Raw genomic sequence first — 14,355 nt, 5'->3', positions numbered from 1 at the left:
AATTTTTAAAAGATTCTTAAGTAGAATGTATAATAAGCTCAGATCTTCTATTCCATGGAATTAACTAACAGGTGAATTAATTTTATATAGATATACGTTGTATGCCTACTGTGTGCCGAGAATTGCTGCATGCTTTTGGCCTTTAATAGTGAACAATGTGCTGCCAGTAATTTCTGATCCAGTGTTCTTCAGTGGTAGTATAATGGTTTCTATGGGAAGATCCACATTTATATTAATAAAATCATATTTTTCAACTTTGAACTGCCCTACTTAAAAATCCTGATTTTTTTAAAATTTGGGGTTATTTTTTTACTTAACAAATTGCAAAGGACTTTGAGGCTATAATTTAGACATCTTCACATTGGAAATTTTTTACTATCAGTTACTTTGTTTGAATTTAGAATTATGATGAAGTTATGGAACTATATGTGCTATAACTTTTGTCTGCCAGGAATATTCAGAGTGTGAAATGAAGTGAGTGGTACAGTCAGAAAGGATGTGAAAAGAACCATGAGAATCATGTAGTAGTTGATATCTTTGCCTTTGGGCAGTAATGTACTAAAGTTATTTTGTTTATTCTTTGAAAGGAACATCTCCAGAGGAGAAGATTCCGAAGTCACCCTTGGTAATATCTTTCATTGACCCAGAAATCTTAGTCAAGAAATTAGGACGTTTTCCCTAAATATACTTCTGGATCCTTCCTGATGTAGTAGTTTATTTGACCCTTTTTATGCTCTTGTCAGCAATAATGGGAAGCTACGCAAATGCCACTCACCTTTTCATATATCTGAATAATATCTTTTCTTTCTTTTTAATCTGAAAGAAAGAATTTTCACTGAATAAAGTTTTAGAGGTAAAACATCAGAAAAATATCAAGAACAAAAAAGCTAATATTCATTGGTATTGTACTATACATATATGTAATCGTTACTAACAATTCCTGTACATATTTTTTAGCTTAGTGCTAGGAGATATGAGTATATATGTTAATTCTTTTCCTTTATAGAATAACTTGTGTTCATGAAAGAAAAATTGGAAAGAAATTCCTCCGTATTATTAAAATCAAAGATACTGTATTTTTATGTATACTATTTTTAACAAATTGCACAATAATCATTGTAAGCCTTTTTCTTTTCATTACCAAGTAATTAGGTGTCTATTCTTTGCCAAGTAACTGTTCTAGATGCTGGGGATAGAAAGCTTGTATCTTTGGATTGGGTGACAGATAATAATCATTAAATTAATAAATATTTTAGGGAGTGCTACTTACTACAAATAGGAAAAAATTAGGTTTAGAAAGTAGAGTGTAATTGGTGGCTGAGAATGAGTGTTTTTAGGTAAGTTTCCATCTGAGGAGTTAATATTTGAACAGAGATCTGAAAAATGGAGTTAACCACAGGAAGATCTAGAAAAAGGAAATAGTGAAGGAAGTGATATGCTATATTTATTTGGGAGCAACAAGAAGGCCAGTGTGGCTTGAGCTTACAGGGAGAGGAGTAGAAAATCACAGGTTTGGAGAAGTAGACAAGTGCTAAACATTGACTAACCTTTTAGACAATAATAAATTTTAAAAAAATTTCCCAAGTATTATGGGCAGTTATTGGAGAGCTTTTTTTTTTTTTAATTTTAATTTTTATTTATTTGTTTTTTTGGAGAGCTTTTTTAAAAGCTAAAGAGTGACAGTCTCATTTCTGTTTCTGAAAAGTCACTTCAGCTTTTAGATGAAATTATAGAGTAGCAAGAATAGAAGCAGTGAGAGTAGTAAGAGATGAGATAGTACTTTGCGAGTGCTAGATTTGACTGTGGTAAGGGATTGTCTGGTGTAAAGGAAAATCAAGGATAGGGCAATGAGGAAAGAAGAAATTAAGTGATTTCCAGATGATTCATGTGGCTTAAACCAATAGAAATGAATGACTGTTAATCTATAACACTTTAAGTTCTAAAGTATTAAATTTTAGCAATTCAAAAAATACTAGGGATGGGGATGTGCTCAATGGCAGATGGGTACACTGTGGAGAGCAAGTTTGAAGAAGGTACAGGGATGACAGCAAATTTTAAAATATCTAATAGACATGTTGGTGGAAATATCAAAGATAAAGGGATTTTATAAAAATTACTTGCAGATTTTTCTACATTAAATGCATTTAACTTCCTTAGTCCTGAGGACTGTTGCCTAACTTAGAAATGTTCTTTTGTTTCTTCATTTTACTAAGATATTCATATTGACCTCAAATTTACTATATTCAGTTTGACCTTTTTTTTTTTTTGGTCTGGACTCTGCATAACCAAAAGTGAGCTAACTTCTTGACTTAAAGGTGTGTGCCAATACATGTTTTTCACAATTGTTATTAGTGAATCCCTAAACTTTATGCTTTAGCACAAAGTATCATATAATTCCAAGGGATGAGTTCTGACATAGTATGAATAAGAAGAACATCATGCAGGATATAGGCTCATTTTGTAAAGAGAGTAAAATTTGCTATTTCCCTTTAACTTTCAAGATAATTAATGGATTTTTTTATTGGCCAGATGGTGTGGGTTTATTCATTTTTCTTTTTTATAAAACATCTTCGTTTAGTAATTTTATTTGTCTTAAGCTTGTAACCGAGTTGGGTTCTATGGTCTACACACCCCAGCTATTTGGGAGGTTGAGATTAGAGAATTAAGTGTTTGAGCCTTGCCTCAACAACATATAGCAAGACTCTGGTCTCAAAAAAAAAGATCATAACTGTCACTTAGATTTTTCTAATTGATGGCACAACTTAGGGTAGTAGAGAATTACCACAGGTAAGGTTTTTTTGTTTTTTAATGACATCTGGTAAAGACACTTAAATTTTGTGATATAAAATAATTTTATAGTCTTCTAAATGTTTTGTGTATAAAGATGGTCAGACTTTTTCTCTATTTTTTTTGTATATGCTTAAATTGATTTAGAAAAAATTAAATTCACTACCTCAAATAATCATGATTATAGCTATTTTAAATATTGATACCAAATTAACATGTAGTTTCCAGGTACAAATATTCTTAAACTTTCTAATACCTATTATAATACCCTAGTTTGAATCTTGGCTATATCACTGTACTACTAATTTAGATAAATTAGTTGACCTCTCTGCCTTGGTTTTCTCATTTGTCAAATAGTGAAAATAACCCAAACAGTTGTTGCTACGATTAAATAAATTAACATGATAAGATGATTAGAACAGTGTCAGTTGCACAGGTACTTGATAGGTATTTTTAAAGATTATAATCAATATTATTATATACAGGTAAGTGATTTGTAGTATAATAGTTTTTCTAAATTGACTGAGGATTTGGATTACTTTTGCCTAATGTTTTCTTTTCTGAATAGCCTTTATATATCACATTATGTATAACTTGATATGGGTAACTTGATACGTCATATAATATTGTATAGCTCGTGTTCTGAAGCAATTGGTTGAATTTGTATGAGAGAACTTTTATTGGGCTTATCACAGATAACACTGCAAGATGTTTGGTGTTTGTATTTTTGTTTGTTTTTCTTTGAGCATGCTGGGATCCAATCCAAGGCCTTTTGCATAAAGCACTCTGCCATTGAGCACATCCCCATCCCTAATACTTTTTGAAGTGCTAGAATTTAATACTTTTGAACTTAAAGTGTTATAAACTAAAATATACAAAAGGTGAATTAATTTAACATAGGTAATTCTCAAGTGTATATAAGCCAAAGGAAATTCACAAAAGTATGTGCTATCATCTGTGTTATGTGTTAACTCTTAGCAGACCAGTAATTGTGAGTACTGCTTTGTGCTTCTTAGTGTAAGTCTTAGGGATATTTTGTTAGATAGGAATAAGATTTAGGAGAATTGCTAGTGATTTTGTTTTTCCATTGTGGCTTATTCAGATCAAGAGTTACCTTTAATGGGAAGAAAAAATTTATATGTGCTTATTAAAATTGGATTGTTGATTGGTTGGTTAAAAGGAATGATTTTTGTTCATTCTTCCTAAAGATTATGAAATAAGTCAACCTTTATCATTGAATTTCTTTGAATTAATGTTGCCAGAAACCCCACCATAGTTCTTGGTAAAGGTAGCAATTCTTATAACTAACTAAATTACTTTATTTTTCTCTTAGGCCGCTCATACTCTGTATGTTCTTCAAGAATGCTTAATCAGTGTCTGGAATCCTTGGTGCAGAAAGTACAAAGTGGGGTGGTAATAAACTTTGAAAAAGCAGGACCAGATCCTGCCCCTGTAGAAGGTATTACTGCATTTTTCTTGTGTATATTCTATACTCTACTAGAACTGAAAAATTACTCTAAGCTGACTTTAAAATGAACAAGGCCAGATTATCAGTATGACAAAACTATTATTAGTAAAGAAGGGAAGATTAAATAGGGAAGTTAAGGAAATCTGATGGTGATTTGGTACCATCACCTTTTTATTTTAATGGTTATTTATAGCCTAAAATTGTAATTATAGCCAAACACCTTTTTACCCATTTATGGATAAACAAATTCATGTTTCCTTGTCAGTATTCTACCATTACTCTGTCTAGTATATTTGTTTTTTCCATGTCCCTTAATTCTCAGTATTCAACCCTAGGGGTTTATATAATTTCTTAGCTATTTTCATCCAGATGAATAAAAGTGATCAGAACCCAAAGGTTTGTATGGCTCCAAAAATGAGGAACTAACCTTTGCCATTAAACTTGATTCTTTTAACTTTAGCTGAGCCCAACCTAGCTTAATTCTCAGCTATTGTACTCTGGAAGAAATCAGAAAGTTATTGGAGATACTTGGCAGAGGTGATCCACTAGAGTGGGAGAAAAGTCAGAAATGAAAGAATGAATAACATTCATAGGGTATTAGGGGGAAGGAGCAGAAGATGATAAGATTAAATTATATCATTGTGTCTGGTTTAAAAAATCATTGTTAGCATGTATTTGTTTTTAAATAATAATTACTGGTTAGGCATTGGTAAATGTTTACTGAATTGCTGAAGTTACTATTTTGCTACTTTCTTTTTAGATTAAAGGCAGGCACTTTGAATATAGATTTGCATTTTAAGTGGTTTGTTTTTGATATGAGGTTTTAGTTAAAATGATTTTGAAGGAATAGTATGTAAATAGTATTTACTGTGTGTCTGGCACTGTTTTTGACACATGATACAATGGGGAAGATAATAAGGACAAGCAGATTGGTTGCTTGCCCTTATTATCTGGGGATGGGGAACATTTTCAGACATTTACCAAAAGATATATTTTGCATGTTCTAATTGGGCAAACAAAAGATGCTGTGGGACTGTTTCTGTTGGTGAATTCATAGATGGAATTTATAATTTACTATCTAGTGATTTACAACTAGTCTGAATGTTAAGCATGATAGTATTTAGCAGTTTAAGAAAAAGCAAAATACAGAAATTAGCAAATACTGTATTAGGATATTTTTATTAAGTTAAGGACTAATGGATATAATTTAACTTTTTTTTTCCTCCAATGCTATATGTTTTCTTGAATTTCTTTGCTGTAGATGGACAGCCAGATATATCAAGGCCTTTTGGATCCCAGCCTTGGCATAGCTGTCACAAACTCATATATGTCAGACCAAATCCTAAAACCGGAGTTCCTATAGGTCATTGGCCTGTTCCAGAATCTTTTTGGCCAGATCAGAATTCTCCAACACTAGTAAGTACAACAGAGACAGTGTGTATGTAATAGTGTAACCATTTAGCTGCCTTTCATGTTAGTTGTTAAGTAGTATTGTCAGTAAAAGGTGTGATTCATTTACAGGAATTATACAGATTTCAGAGTGCTATGTTAAGTTCTTAGTTGCTTTTGTATGTCAGGTTTTCAGACTAATTTTATTTAGAGTTTATATGACATTTGTAAATGTAGATCTATTAATAAAAGTCTTTACTCATTAGGAATTTAATGATGTAATATATGAAATCAAAGTTTTATAGATTTCATTGAGGTATCTTGTGTATTCCTTTTCTCTGATTTGGACCTATTATAATTGTTAGTCTGGCCTTATAGAGAAGTTTTTGATTTCTTTGGTAATTTTACTTTTTGGAGCTCATTTTAGCTCTTACCACCCAGATTTATATAGACTGCTTGCTGTCTTGTTGGTTATTTTTCTATTGTATTTAAATTCCAGAGCAGTAAATATGGTACTTGTTAAATCTTAATGGAAAGAAATCCAAATCAGTGTCATAGGAGGCATCATCTATTGCTCTTGTGGTCTGTTGCAAATGGTTTTCAGTTAGGATTAGGATAGGATAGGATTTCAGTTAGAAGAGTAACTTTTATTAGTAAAGCAAACTAGCAAACTGACGAATTGAGTAAGTTTTGATAGGGAAGGATATTTAAAGTGAGTTTGTTTGTGATGTTTTGTGTAAATAGTAATAATACAACTTTCCCCTCCAGCCACCTCGTACATCTCATCCTGTAGTGAAGTTTTCCTGTACAGATTGTGAACCAATGGTTATTGACAAATTGCCTTTTGACAAATATGAATTGGAACCTTCACCGCTGACTCAGTTTATCCTGGAAAGGAAATCTCCTCAAACTTGTTGGCAGGTGAGCTAAAATGTGCTGCCTGAAAAAAATTTGAGTAAGGGCTAGAGATGGACATGCTCAGGGGTAGAACACTTGGCTACCATGCCTACGTCCTGGGTTGAATCCTAAATTAGCTTCACCCCTTGAAATATTGAATGCGCTGCTTCTTAAAACTAAATTCAGTCAATGGTTTGCATGATGTTCTTTAAAGATTATTAAATACGAAATTTGAACCATTTGTTTTTAACCAGGTGTATGTGAGCAATAGTGCAAAATATAGTGAACTTGGTCATCCTTTTGGTTACTTGAAAGCCAGTACAGCACTCAACTGCGTCAACCTATTTGTGATGCCTTACAATTATCCAGTCCTTCTTCCCCTCTTAGGTAAGCTGTTTTTGTCTTCTTCTCTATTGGGTGGCATATATAAAAATTCCCCTAAGGACAAACTTGGGAAATATTCTTTTGTAGTTTTTCTTATCTTCTGAAAATTAGTGAAAAATATTTCAAATTTTAAACCTTTTTCAGGAAATTTTTAATGACGTTTGTGATAAATTGAAAGTGTTGAATTACTTTTTATTTTATAGACTAATAAAAAAGTGTTACACTTGAATTATTAAATATTCTAATTTTTCTGCAAGTAAGATTTCTTACGTATTTAGAATTAGTTTCTGTTTGTGTAAGGCATTATATGTTCACAGACTTTGAGTGCATTTTTAGAGAATTTGTCTAACTTTAGTTTTCATTTGGCAAATATTTTAGGAAAAGAATGTGTTCTACCTTATTATGAGATAGCCTGAAGTTAGTTTCTAAGTATCATCTGGCTGTCATTTTTTGAGAAGTAGTGTTAGAGAAAACTTCTTTCCCTCCATGAAAGCCATCAGATTTTACAGTTATAGTCAAAACATTAGTAGGTATGTTTTTATTTTTTTTATTTTAAAAATAAAAGGAAAACATTAACAGACAACCTTTTACAAAATAGCAAAAGAACAGCACAGACAATACAGAGTTACAAACAAAGTGGTAGGAAATTAACAATGCTTGTTGTATTACATATTGATATCTTCAAAGTGGTTTCTCATGAAAACAGATAGAGACATGCAATATTGATCAATCAAGGACTCATTGACAGTTTATTTCAGCAAAGAAATAGAAGACAGTAGAACAAGTATGTTAACTATCCTGTGTATTAGTAGGTATGTTTTAATAGAAAATATTCGTGGTTATTCTTTCCTTGAATCCATCTCTAGTTCTAGACAGGGCAGAGATTTTTTTCCTTGTGTATTTTCTGATTTTATTTTATTATTAGATACAATATTTAGATCATAAGTTGTACCTTTCAATTTTTAAAACAGTATCATAAATCAAAACACTAGAACTAGAAATTTTGCTGCTTTTAATTTTGTTAAAAACTTAATGTCTGATATTACTGTCTTGCAAATAACAAAGCAGATTGCAAAGAGGAAACTGATATGATTTTTAAGTGTGAAAACAATGTATGATGATAGGTTTGTTCATGACATATATTTCTAGATGACTTGTTTAAAGTGCATAAAGCAAAACCAACATTAAAATGGAGACAGTCGTTTGAAAGTTATTTGAAGACAATGCCTCCCTACTATCTTGGGGTAAGACTATTGTTAAAATGGAACTTGTTATAAAATTTTATATTAAGCTTATTATAAATTATTATAGTCTCAACTTTTATTTATTGCTGTTGTAGATTAAATCCATGAAAATTAAGTGTACAGATGACTGATATAGATGTAATAGTAATAATGTTTCAGTGATTTAAAGAATAATGATGATCATGAGAATATTTATATCCTAAGCACCTGAAGTATGTTAAAGTAACTTAATTCATACAGTCACTCTGTGAGGAAGAAATGATTATTGTTGTTATTTCAGATGAGGAAACTAAGCCACGAAAGGTTAAGCAATTTATTTGCCTAAATGTACACACTTAATACATGGGGAGATGAGGTACTGAAATTCTGGCTTTAGAATTTAGGCTCTCGATTCTTACATTACTGGTTTGAGTTGCAGTTTTATGATTATTTCTCATAAACGTTGAAAAATTATTTTTGTTGCATTGTTTTCCAAATCTCCGGAAAAAAATAGATGAATAAGTGTGTGTTCCCAGAGAACACATTAAAACTATTTTTAAATATTAGTTCTGCTTTTTTCATGGAGGTGCTGGGAAGGACATAAGGGTCTTGTGTGTACTCAGCAAGTGCTGTACTGCTGAGCTATATTCTTGGCCCCTCCTCCTGCTTTTAATGCAGGAATATTACACCACTTGATGGTAACTAATCTTTCTGAATGCTCCCTAGTATATAGTTAAATGATCTGTCCTGCCGCTCACTCCTTTCTTCTGTTTTTTTTTTTTCTTTTTTTTTTTGTCAGTTGGAGTGGGATGAAGGGTAGGGGTGAGTACTAGGGAATGAATCTAGGGTCTCTGCACTGAGCTACATCCCTGGCACCCCCCCCCCCTTTTTTTTTGAGACATTTTTGGTAAGTTACCAGGTCAGCCTCTCAGAGTGCTGGGATTATAGGAATGCCTGGCTTCCATGCCTGGTTAGAGATTAATTTCTTGAGCTTTAAAGTCCTAATATTTTATATAAGAGATAGTTTTAAGTAAGTTGTAAATATAGCAAACAGGAAGAACACCTTGAGTAGGAACTGGTATGTGTATAAACTCATTTAGTTTTCATAGCAACTCCTAGTATGTAACCAAAACTGCATGGGTATTAAATCAGAGCAGAGACTTGATTCCATGTTGACATCAATGTTTATACACCTTCTAATACACCAGTGGTTATGTTTTTCTAGCTGTGTCCCATTCACATTTACTAGATGTTTCTACTACTGATTATTACACTTTTTAATTGCACAGAGTGGTTCTCAGTCTGTTGTTACAATTGGAAGCTTTTTCACCATACCATATCCATTATAAATAATACTGTTTTTTAATGATTAACATGCATTAAATGCTTACTGTTTGCCAGATGCTATAAATGGTTCACATGTATTGACTCATGTTAACCCCATGACAACCCTAAAAGGACCTGTCCTTCTATTATCCCTCATTTACATGTAAGAAACTAAGGACAAAGAAGTTTTTAGAACTGGTCCAGGATCATGTAGCCTAGTGAGAACTGAGCCACAATCCAACCAGTTAACTAAAGCAGAAATGTACTTTCCTGGTGTCCTTTTCATTTGAAACTTAGGTTTATCAGCTCTTCCTGTACAATCTGCCTCCTGTCTGTGTTCTTCTCAACAGCTATCTCCTAATGGTAACAAGCAATACAGGACTTTAGTTTCTGAGTGTTGGGAATTAATTTCATGGCATCTTATTCTTCTTTTATCAGAATGCTTTCATACCACTGATAAACATTTTACTGAAATACAAATATGGCTGTATTACTTGTTTTTTCAAGAAAAAAATTTTTTTGGTTGGAAGTTTTGAAACAAACCACATAGACCCATAAATTTTTTTAATGAAGTTAATGTTGAATACTTTTTCTTCTTTTTTTTTCTATAGCCCTTGAAGAAAGCTGTTAGAATGATGGGAGCACCTAACTTAATAGCAGATAGTATGGAGTATGGACTCAGTTATAGTGTCATTTCATACCTCAAAAAATTGAGTCAACAGGTAATGTCAGAAAATATAAGTGGGCCTTTAAGTGTTTGAATAGTTTTAGATAAGATAGTTAATAGGCTCAAAGCCAGTTCTTGATGGTTGCAATGCCATTCCATTATATTAACCTGTTATATTCTATATATTAACCCACTTTTCTCTAGTCAAGCTTGCTGTGTAAATTGAAAAATTTTTATTACTAATTTATGAAAATGACTTCATTAATATGGTCCCGGACTTCATGTATATATAGTCATTACTTGTATTTTCCTTTGAGAAATTTGTTGTTTTTCTTAGAAAAAAAGATTTTTTTGCTTTATGTTTTAAAACCTGAAGATTTTTCTTTCAAAATGGAATTTCTTTTTACGTTTTTATAAAAATGCCAAATTTTGTCATTTTGGCCATAAAACACATTAATAGGTAGTATGTTTGCTTAAAAGTATATACTTTTTCTAATATGTCTGATAACTTACCTTTCCTGCTAATCAGAATGCAGTTTAGAAGGAATCAAAATATTACTGTTTACTCTGCAGTGAAAAGTTGTATCATTATTTGCCATATCTGTGACTGTTTGGTTATGTGTTAACTGTTTTTGAGCAAATATTGATAAAGTTTTTTTTTCCTAATTTTGTATCACCTTTGAATTAGGAATATACAATTTCACTTATAAAGCATTTACACTTCCTGGTTTAAGTGTAATGGATATTAATAAATAAAATAAAGTTGCATTTGTTTGTATTGCTCTAAGAGTTTAGAGTTTTAATGATTTAAAGTTATAAGATACCGGGGCTGGGGATTTAGCTCAGCGGCACAGCGCCTGCTTGGCAAGCACAAGGTTGTGAGTTTGATTCCTAGTACCAGAAAAAAAAAAAAAAAACCAACAAAAAAAAGAACAAACGAACAAAAACATTATAAGGTACTATTTTTTAAACTGTATCTAGTATTCAACAAAAACTATGCTTAAGATTTTAATATCTTACTGTATAAATATAATTTATAGTTGATCGTAACTTTTTACTTCATGATTTTTCAACTTAGATTATAACAAGGCAACTCTTATTTGTTTTTAGGCCAAAATAGAATCTGATCGAGTCATAGGATCTGTAGGCAAAAAAGTAGTACAAGAAACTGGCATTAAAGTTCGAAGCCGAGCACATGGCTTATCAATGGCGTATAGGAAAGATTTTCAACAACTGCTCCAGGGAATTTCAGAGGATATTCCTCACAGACTTCTAGACCTTAATATGAAGGAATATACTGGGTTCCAGGTTGCTTTACTAAATAAGGTAAGAGTCAGTTTAACACTCTTCTAGCTATGCTATACTGTATTTTGTTGTTACTGAATGAATGAAGTTTTCTGTTAACTGATAACGCAGTTCATCTACAATTTGAGAAGTACATTTATACTCCTGTAGAATGATATTATACTCTTATTGAAACATTGAATTTTAGAATTAAAATAAAAATTGCTTATTGTGTTTGAGTAAGTGGGTAGATTGATTATAAAGTGAACTGAGTCACTTTATATGTAAGAAACCCGGTTTGGAGGTTGCCCAAAGTTATATAGCTGAAGGTAGTATTCACAATATTGTGATACTTATAGTGATGTCCCTAAAAGCCTTTATGAATTCTTATAAGTACATTCATCCCAGCAGCGCTTTTGTAGAAATAGGCACACTGATTCTAAAATTTATATGGAAATGTAAAAATTCTAAAGTAGGTAAGAAATTTTTGGAAAAGAATAAAGTTGGAAGACTTACAGCATTTGACTCACTGTAAAATTTTGGTAACCACAGTGTGGTATTGGCATAAAGGTAAGTATACAGATAGGTAGAACAAGAAATAATGTAGATACTTGGAAATACTGGGAAAATTGTTTATCACAGTGGGGTATGAGAACATTCGGTATTTGTCTGCCCTGCTTGGGTTATTTTACTGAATATACTGTAATGCCCTTAGGCTCATCCAAATTGTCCTAGATGACAGGATTTTATTCTTTTTATTAAGTGATTATTATTCCATTGTATATGTGATTATTATTCCATTGTGTATGTGTGTATACCACATTTTCTTTATCTTTCATTGAACAGTTGGCTTGATTCTGTATCTTGGCTGTTGTGAATAATGCTTCAATAAACGTAGGAGTTCAGATGTTTCTTCTACATACTAATTTTCTTTCCTTTGGACCTGTTCCAGTAATGCTATAACTGGATTATATAGGAGTTGGGGATTTTTGAGAAACCTCCATATTTTTTCATAGTGTGTATATTGGTTTGCAGTCCTATCTCATAATGGTATAACTGAATCATATGGGAGTTCTATTTGGGGATTTTTGAGAAATCTCCATATTTTTCCATAGTGGGTATATTGGTTACATTTCCCATTCCCAGAGTGTATGAGTTTTTCTGTTTCTCCACATCCTCCACAGAATATTTTGTTTTGTCTCTTGATGGTAGTCGTTCTAACTGGAGTGAGGTGGCATGTCTCACTGTGCTTTTGATTTATAGTTTTCTTATAATTAGTGATGTTGAACATTTTTTGTATGTTGGCTAATTTTATATCTTTGGAGAAATGCATCTAATGTCATTTGTTTTTAAAATCAGATTGCTTATTTGCTGTTGACCTATTTAAGTTTCTTGTAAATTCTGGATACAAATACCTTTTCAAATGAATAGTTCACAAATATTTTCTACCTCTCTGAAGCTTATTCTTCACTCTTGGTTGTTTCCTTTACTGTTCAGAATTCTCTTATTTTCATATAATTCCATTTATCTACTTTTACTATTCACTCTGATTTGTGGCTCCTATCCAAAAAGTCTTTGTCCTTACTAACGTCTCAAAGTATTTATCCTGTGTTATCTTCTAGTAGTTTTAGAGTTCCAGGTCTTAACATTTGGGTCTTCTTATCCACTTTATGTTGATTTTTGTATGTACTGAGATATAAGAGTCATTCTTCTGTAATTCCATGTATTAAAAAAAGTCTTAGAAGTAGGTCCTTAGGCATACAATTAACTGGTAATGAGTTCTTAACAAAGGGGCCAAATTAAACTGGTAAAAAAAAAAAAAAGTCTTTTAAACAGAGGGTACTGGAACAATTGGATATCCATATACAAAATAATGAACTCATCACCTCATGTTATTTGAAGTGATCATGGTCTTAAATGTAAGAATTAAGCCATAAACTTACAGAAAAGAATTCACAGATCCAAAAGAAAATTTACATGATATTGGGCTAGGGAAGACTTCTAAAATAAACACAAAAAGTGTAAAGCAAAAAATACTGATAAATTGACCTTCATTAAATGGAAGTATTTTGCTCTTCAAAAGAAACTTTAAAAAAAGAAGAAAACCAGGTAAGTCATAGCCCAAGAAAAATGGGCATCAAATAAAGGACTTGCTTCAGAATAAGTAAATGATTCACACTTGATAATGAAAAGATGAACAGACACTTCAGCAAAGAAGATATGCAAATGTAAATGTGCATATTGAAGAGATAGACAACCTTATTAGTCATTAGGGAAATACAAATTAATACCATAGTGAGATATATCAAATGTGCTAGAATGCTAAAATGTAGAAGACTGAAAAGTATGAACTCTTGAAGATTTAGAACCACTAGAATGCTCAAATGTTGCAGATAGGAAATTGTGGTTTCTTAAGAAGTTAAACATATGTTTGCTATATAATCAGCAATTCTATTTATAGGTATCTACTCAAGACTTGGTATAAATGCTCATAGCAGTGTTACATAAAACAGTAAGAAACAATCAGTGTTCAACTAATAAGTAGATTTAAAATGATGTGCTATATTCATTAAAAAAGATGTGCTGTCTCCATAAAATGAAATACTATTCTGAAATAAACAAGAATGAACTAATACGTGAACAATAGATGTGACTCTTGAGAATATTGTGCTAAGTGAAAGAAGCCAGATAGAAAAATTAGATATTGCAAGATTCAGTTTATGAAATGGAATATACAAAAAGCTAATTGTTTGAAGTTAAGAATAGGCGTTAACTACAAATGGGTACCAGGAATTTACTGGATTTTGATCATCATTTCACAATTATAAATTTAGTAATGCTCATCAAACTGTGTACTTAAAATATGTGATTTTATGGTATGTAAGGTATACATCAGAGCTATTATTTATAGGTTTTTTTTTTTTTTTTTT

General features: G+C 31.6%; 1 protein-coding gene across 1 annotated transcript in view; it reads left to right on the top strand.

Annotated features, from left to right (window-relative positions):
• The window catches only part of Ints6 (integrator complex subunit 6), a gene marked incomplete in the record, with an annotated part of 82,226 nt that overhangs the window by 50,606 nt on the left and 17,265 nt on the right, over window positions 1-14,355 (top strand). Inside the window, 7 exon segments of the mRNA XM_013515760.1 lie at window positions 4,121-4,246; window positions 5,517-5,671; window positions 6,413-6,565; window positions 6,796-6,928; window positions 8,075-8,169; window positions 10,086-10,196; window positions 11,252-11,467. Of these exon segments, the coding sequence (XP_013371214.1) occupies window positions 4,121-4,246; window positions 5,517-5,671; window positions 6,413-6,565; window positions 6,796-6,928; window positions 8,075-8,169; window positions 10,086-10,196; window positions 11,252-11,467 (989 nt within the window).

The sequence above is a fragment of the Chinchilla lanigera genome, unplaced genomic scaffold (genome assembly GCF_000276665.1).
Source record: "Chinchilla lanigera isolate Chin_1 unplaced genomic scaffold, ChiLan1.0 scaffold00030, whole genome shotgun sequence".
Classification (NCBI taxonomy): Eukaryota; Metazoa; Chordata; class Mammalia; order Rodentia; family Chinchillidae; genus Chinchilla; species Chinchilla lanigera.
The sequence above is the reverse complement of the archived record's forward strand: the minus strand, read 5'-3'. Positions and strand labels throughout refer to the sequence as shown.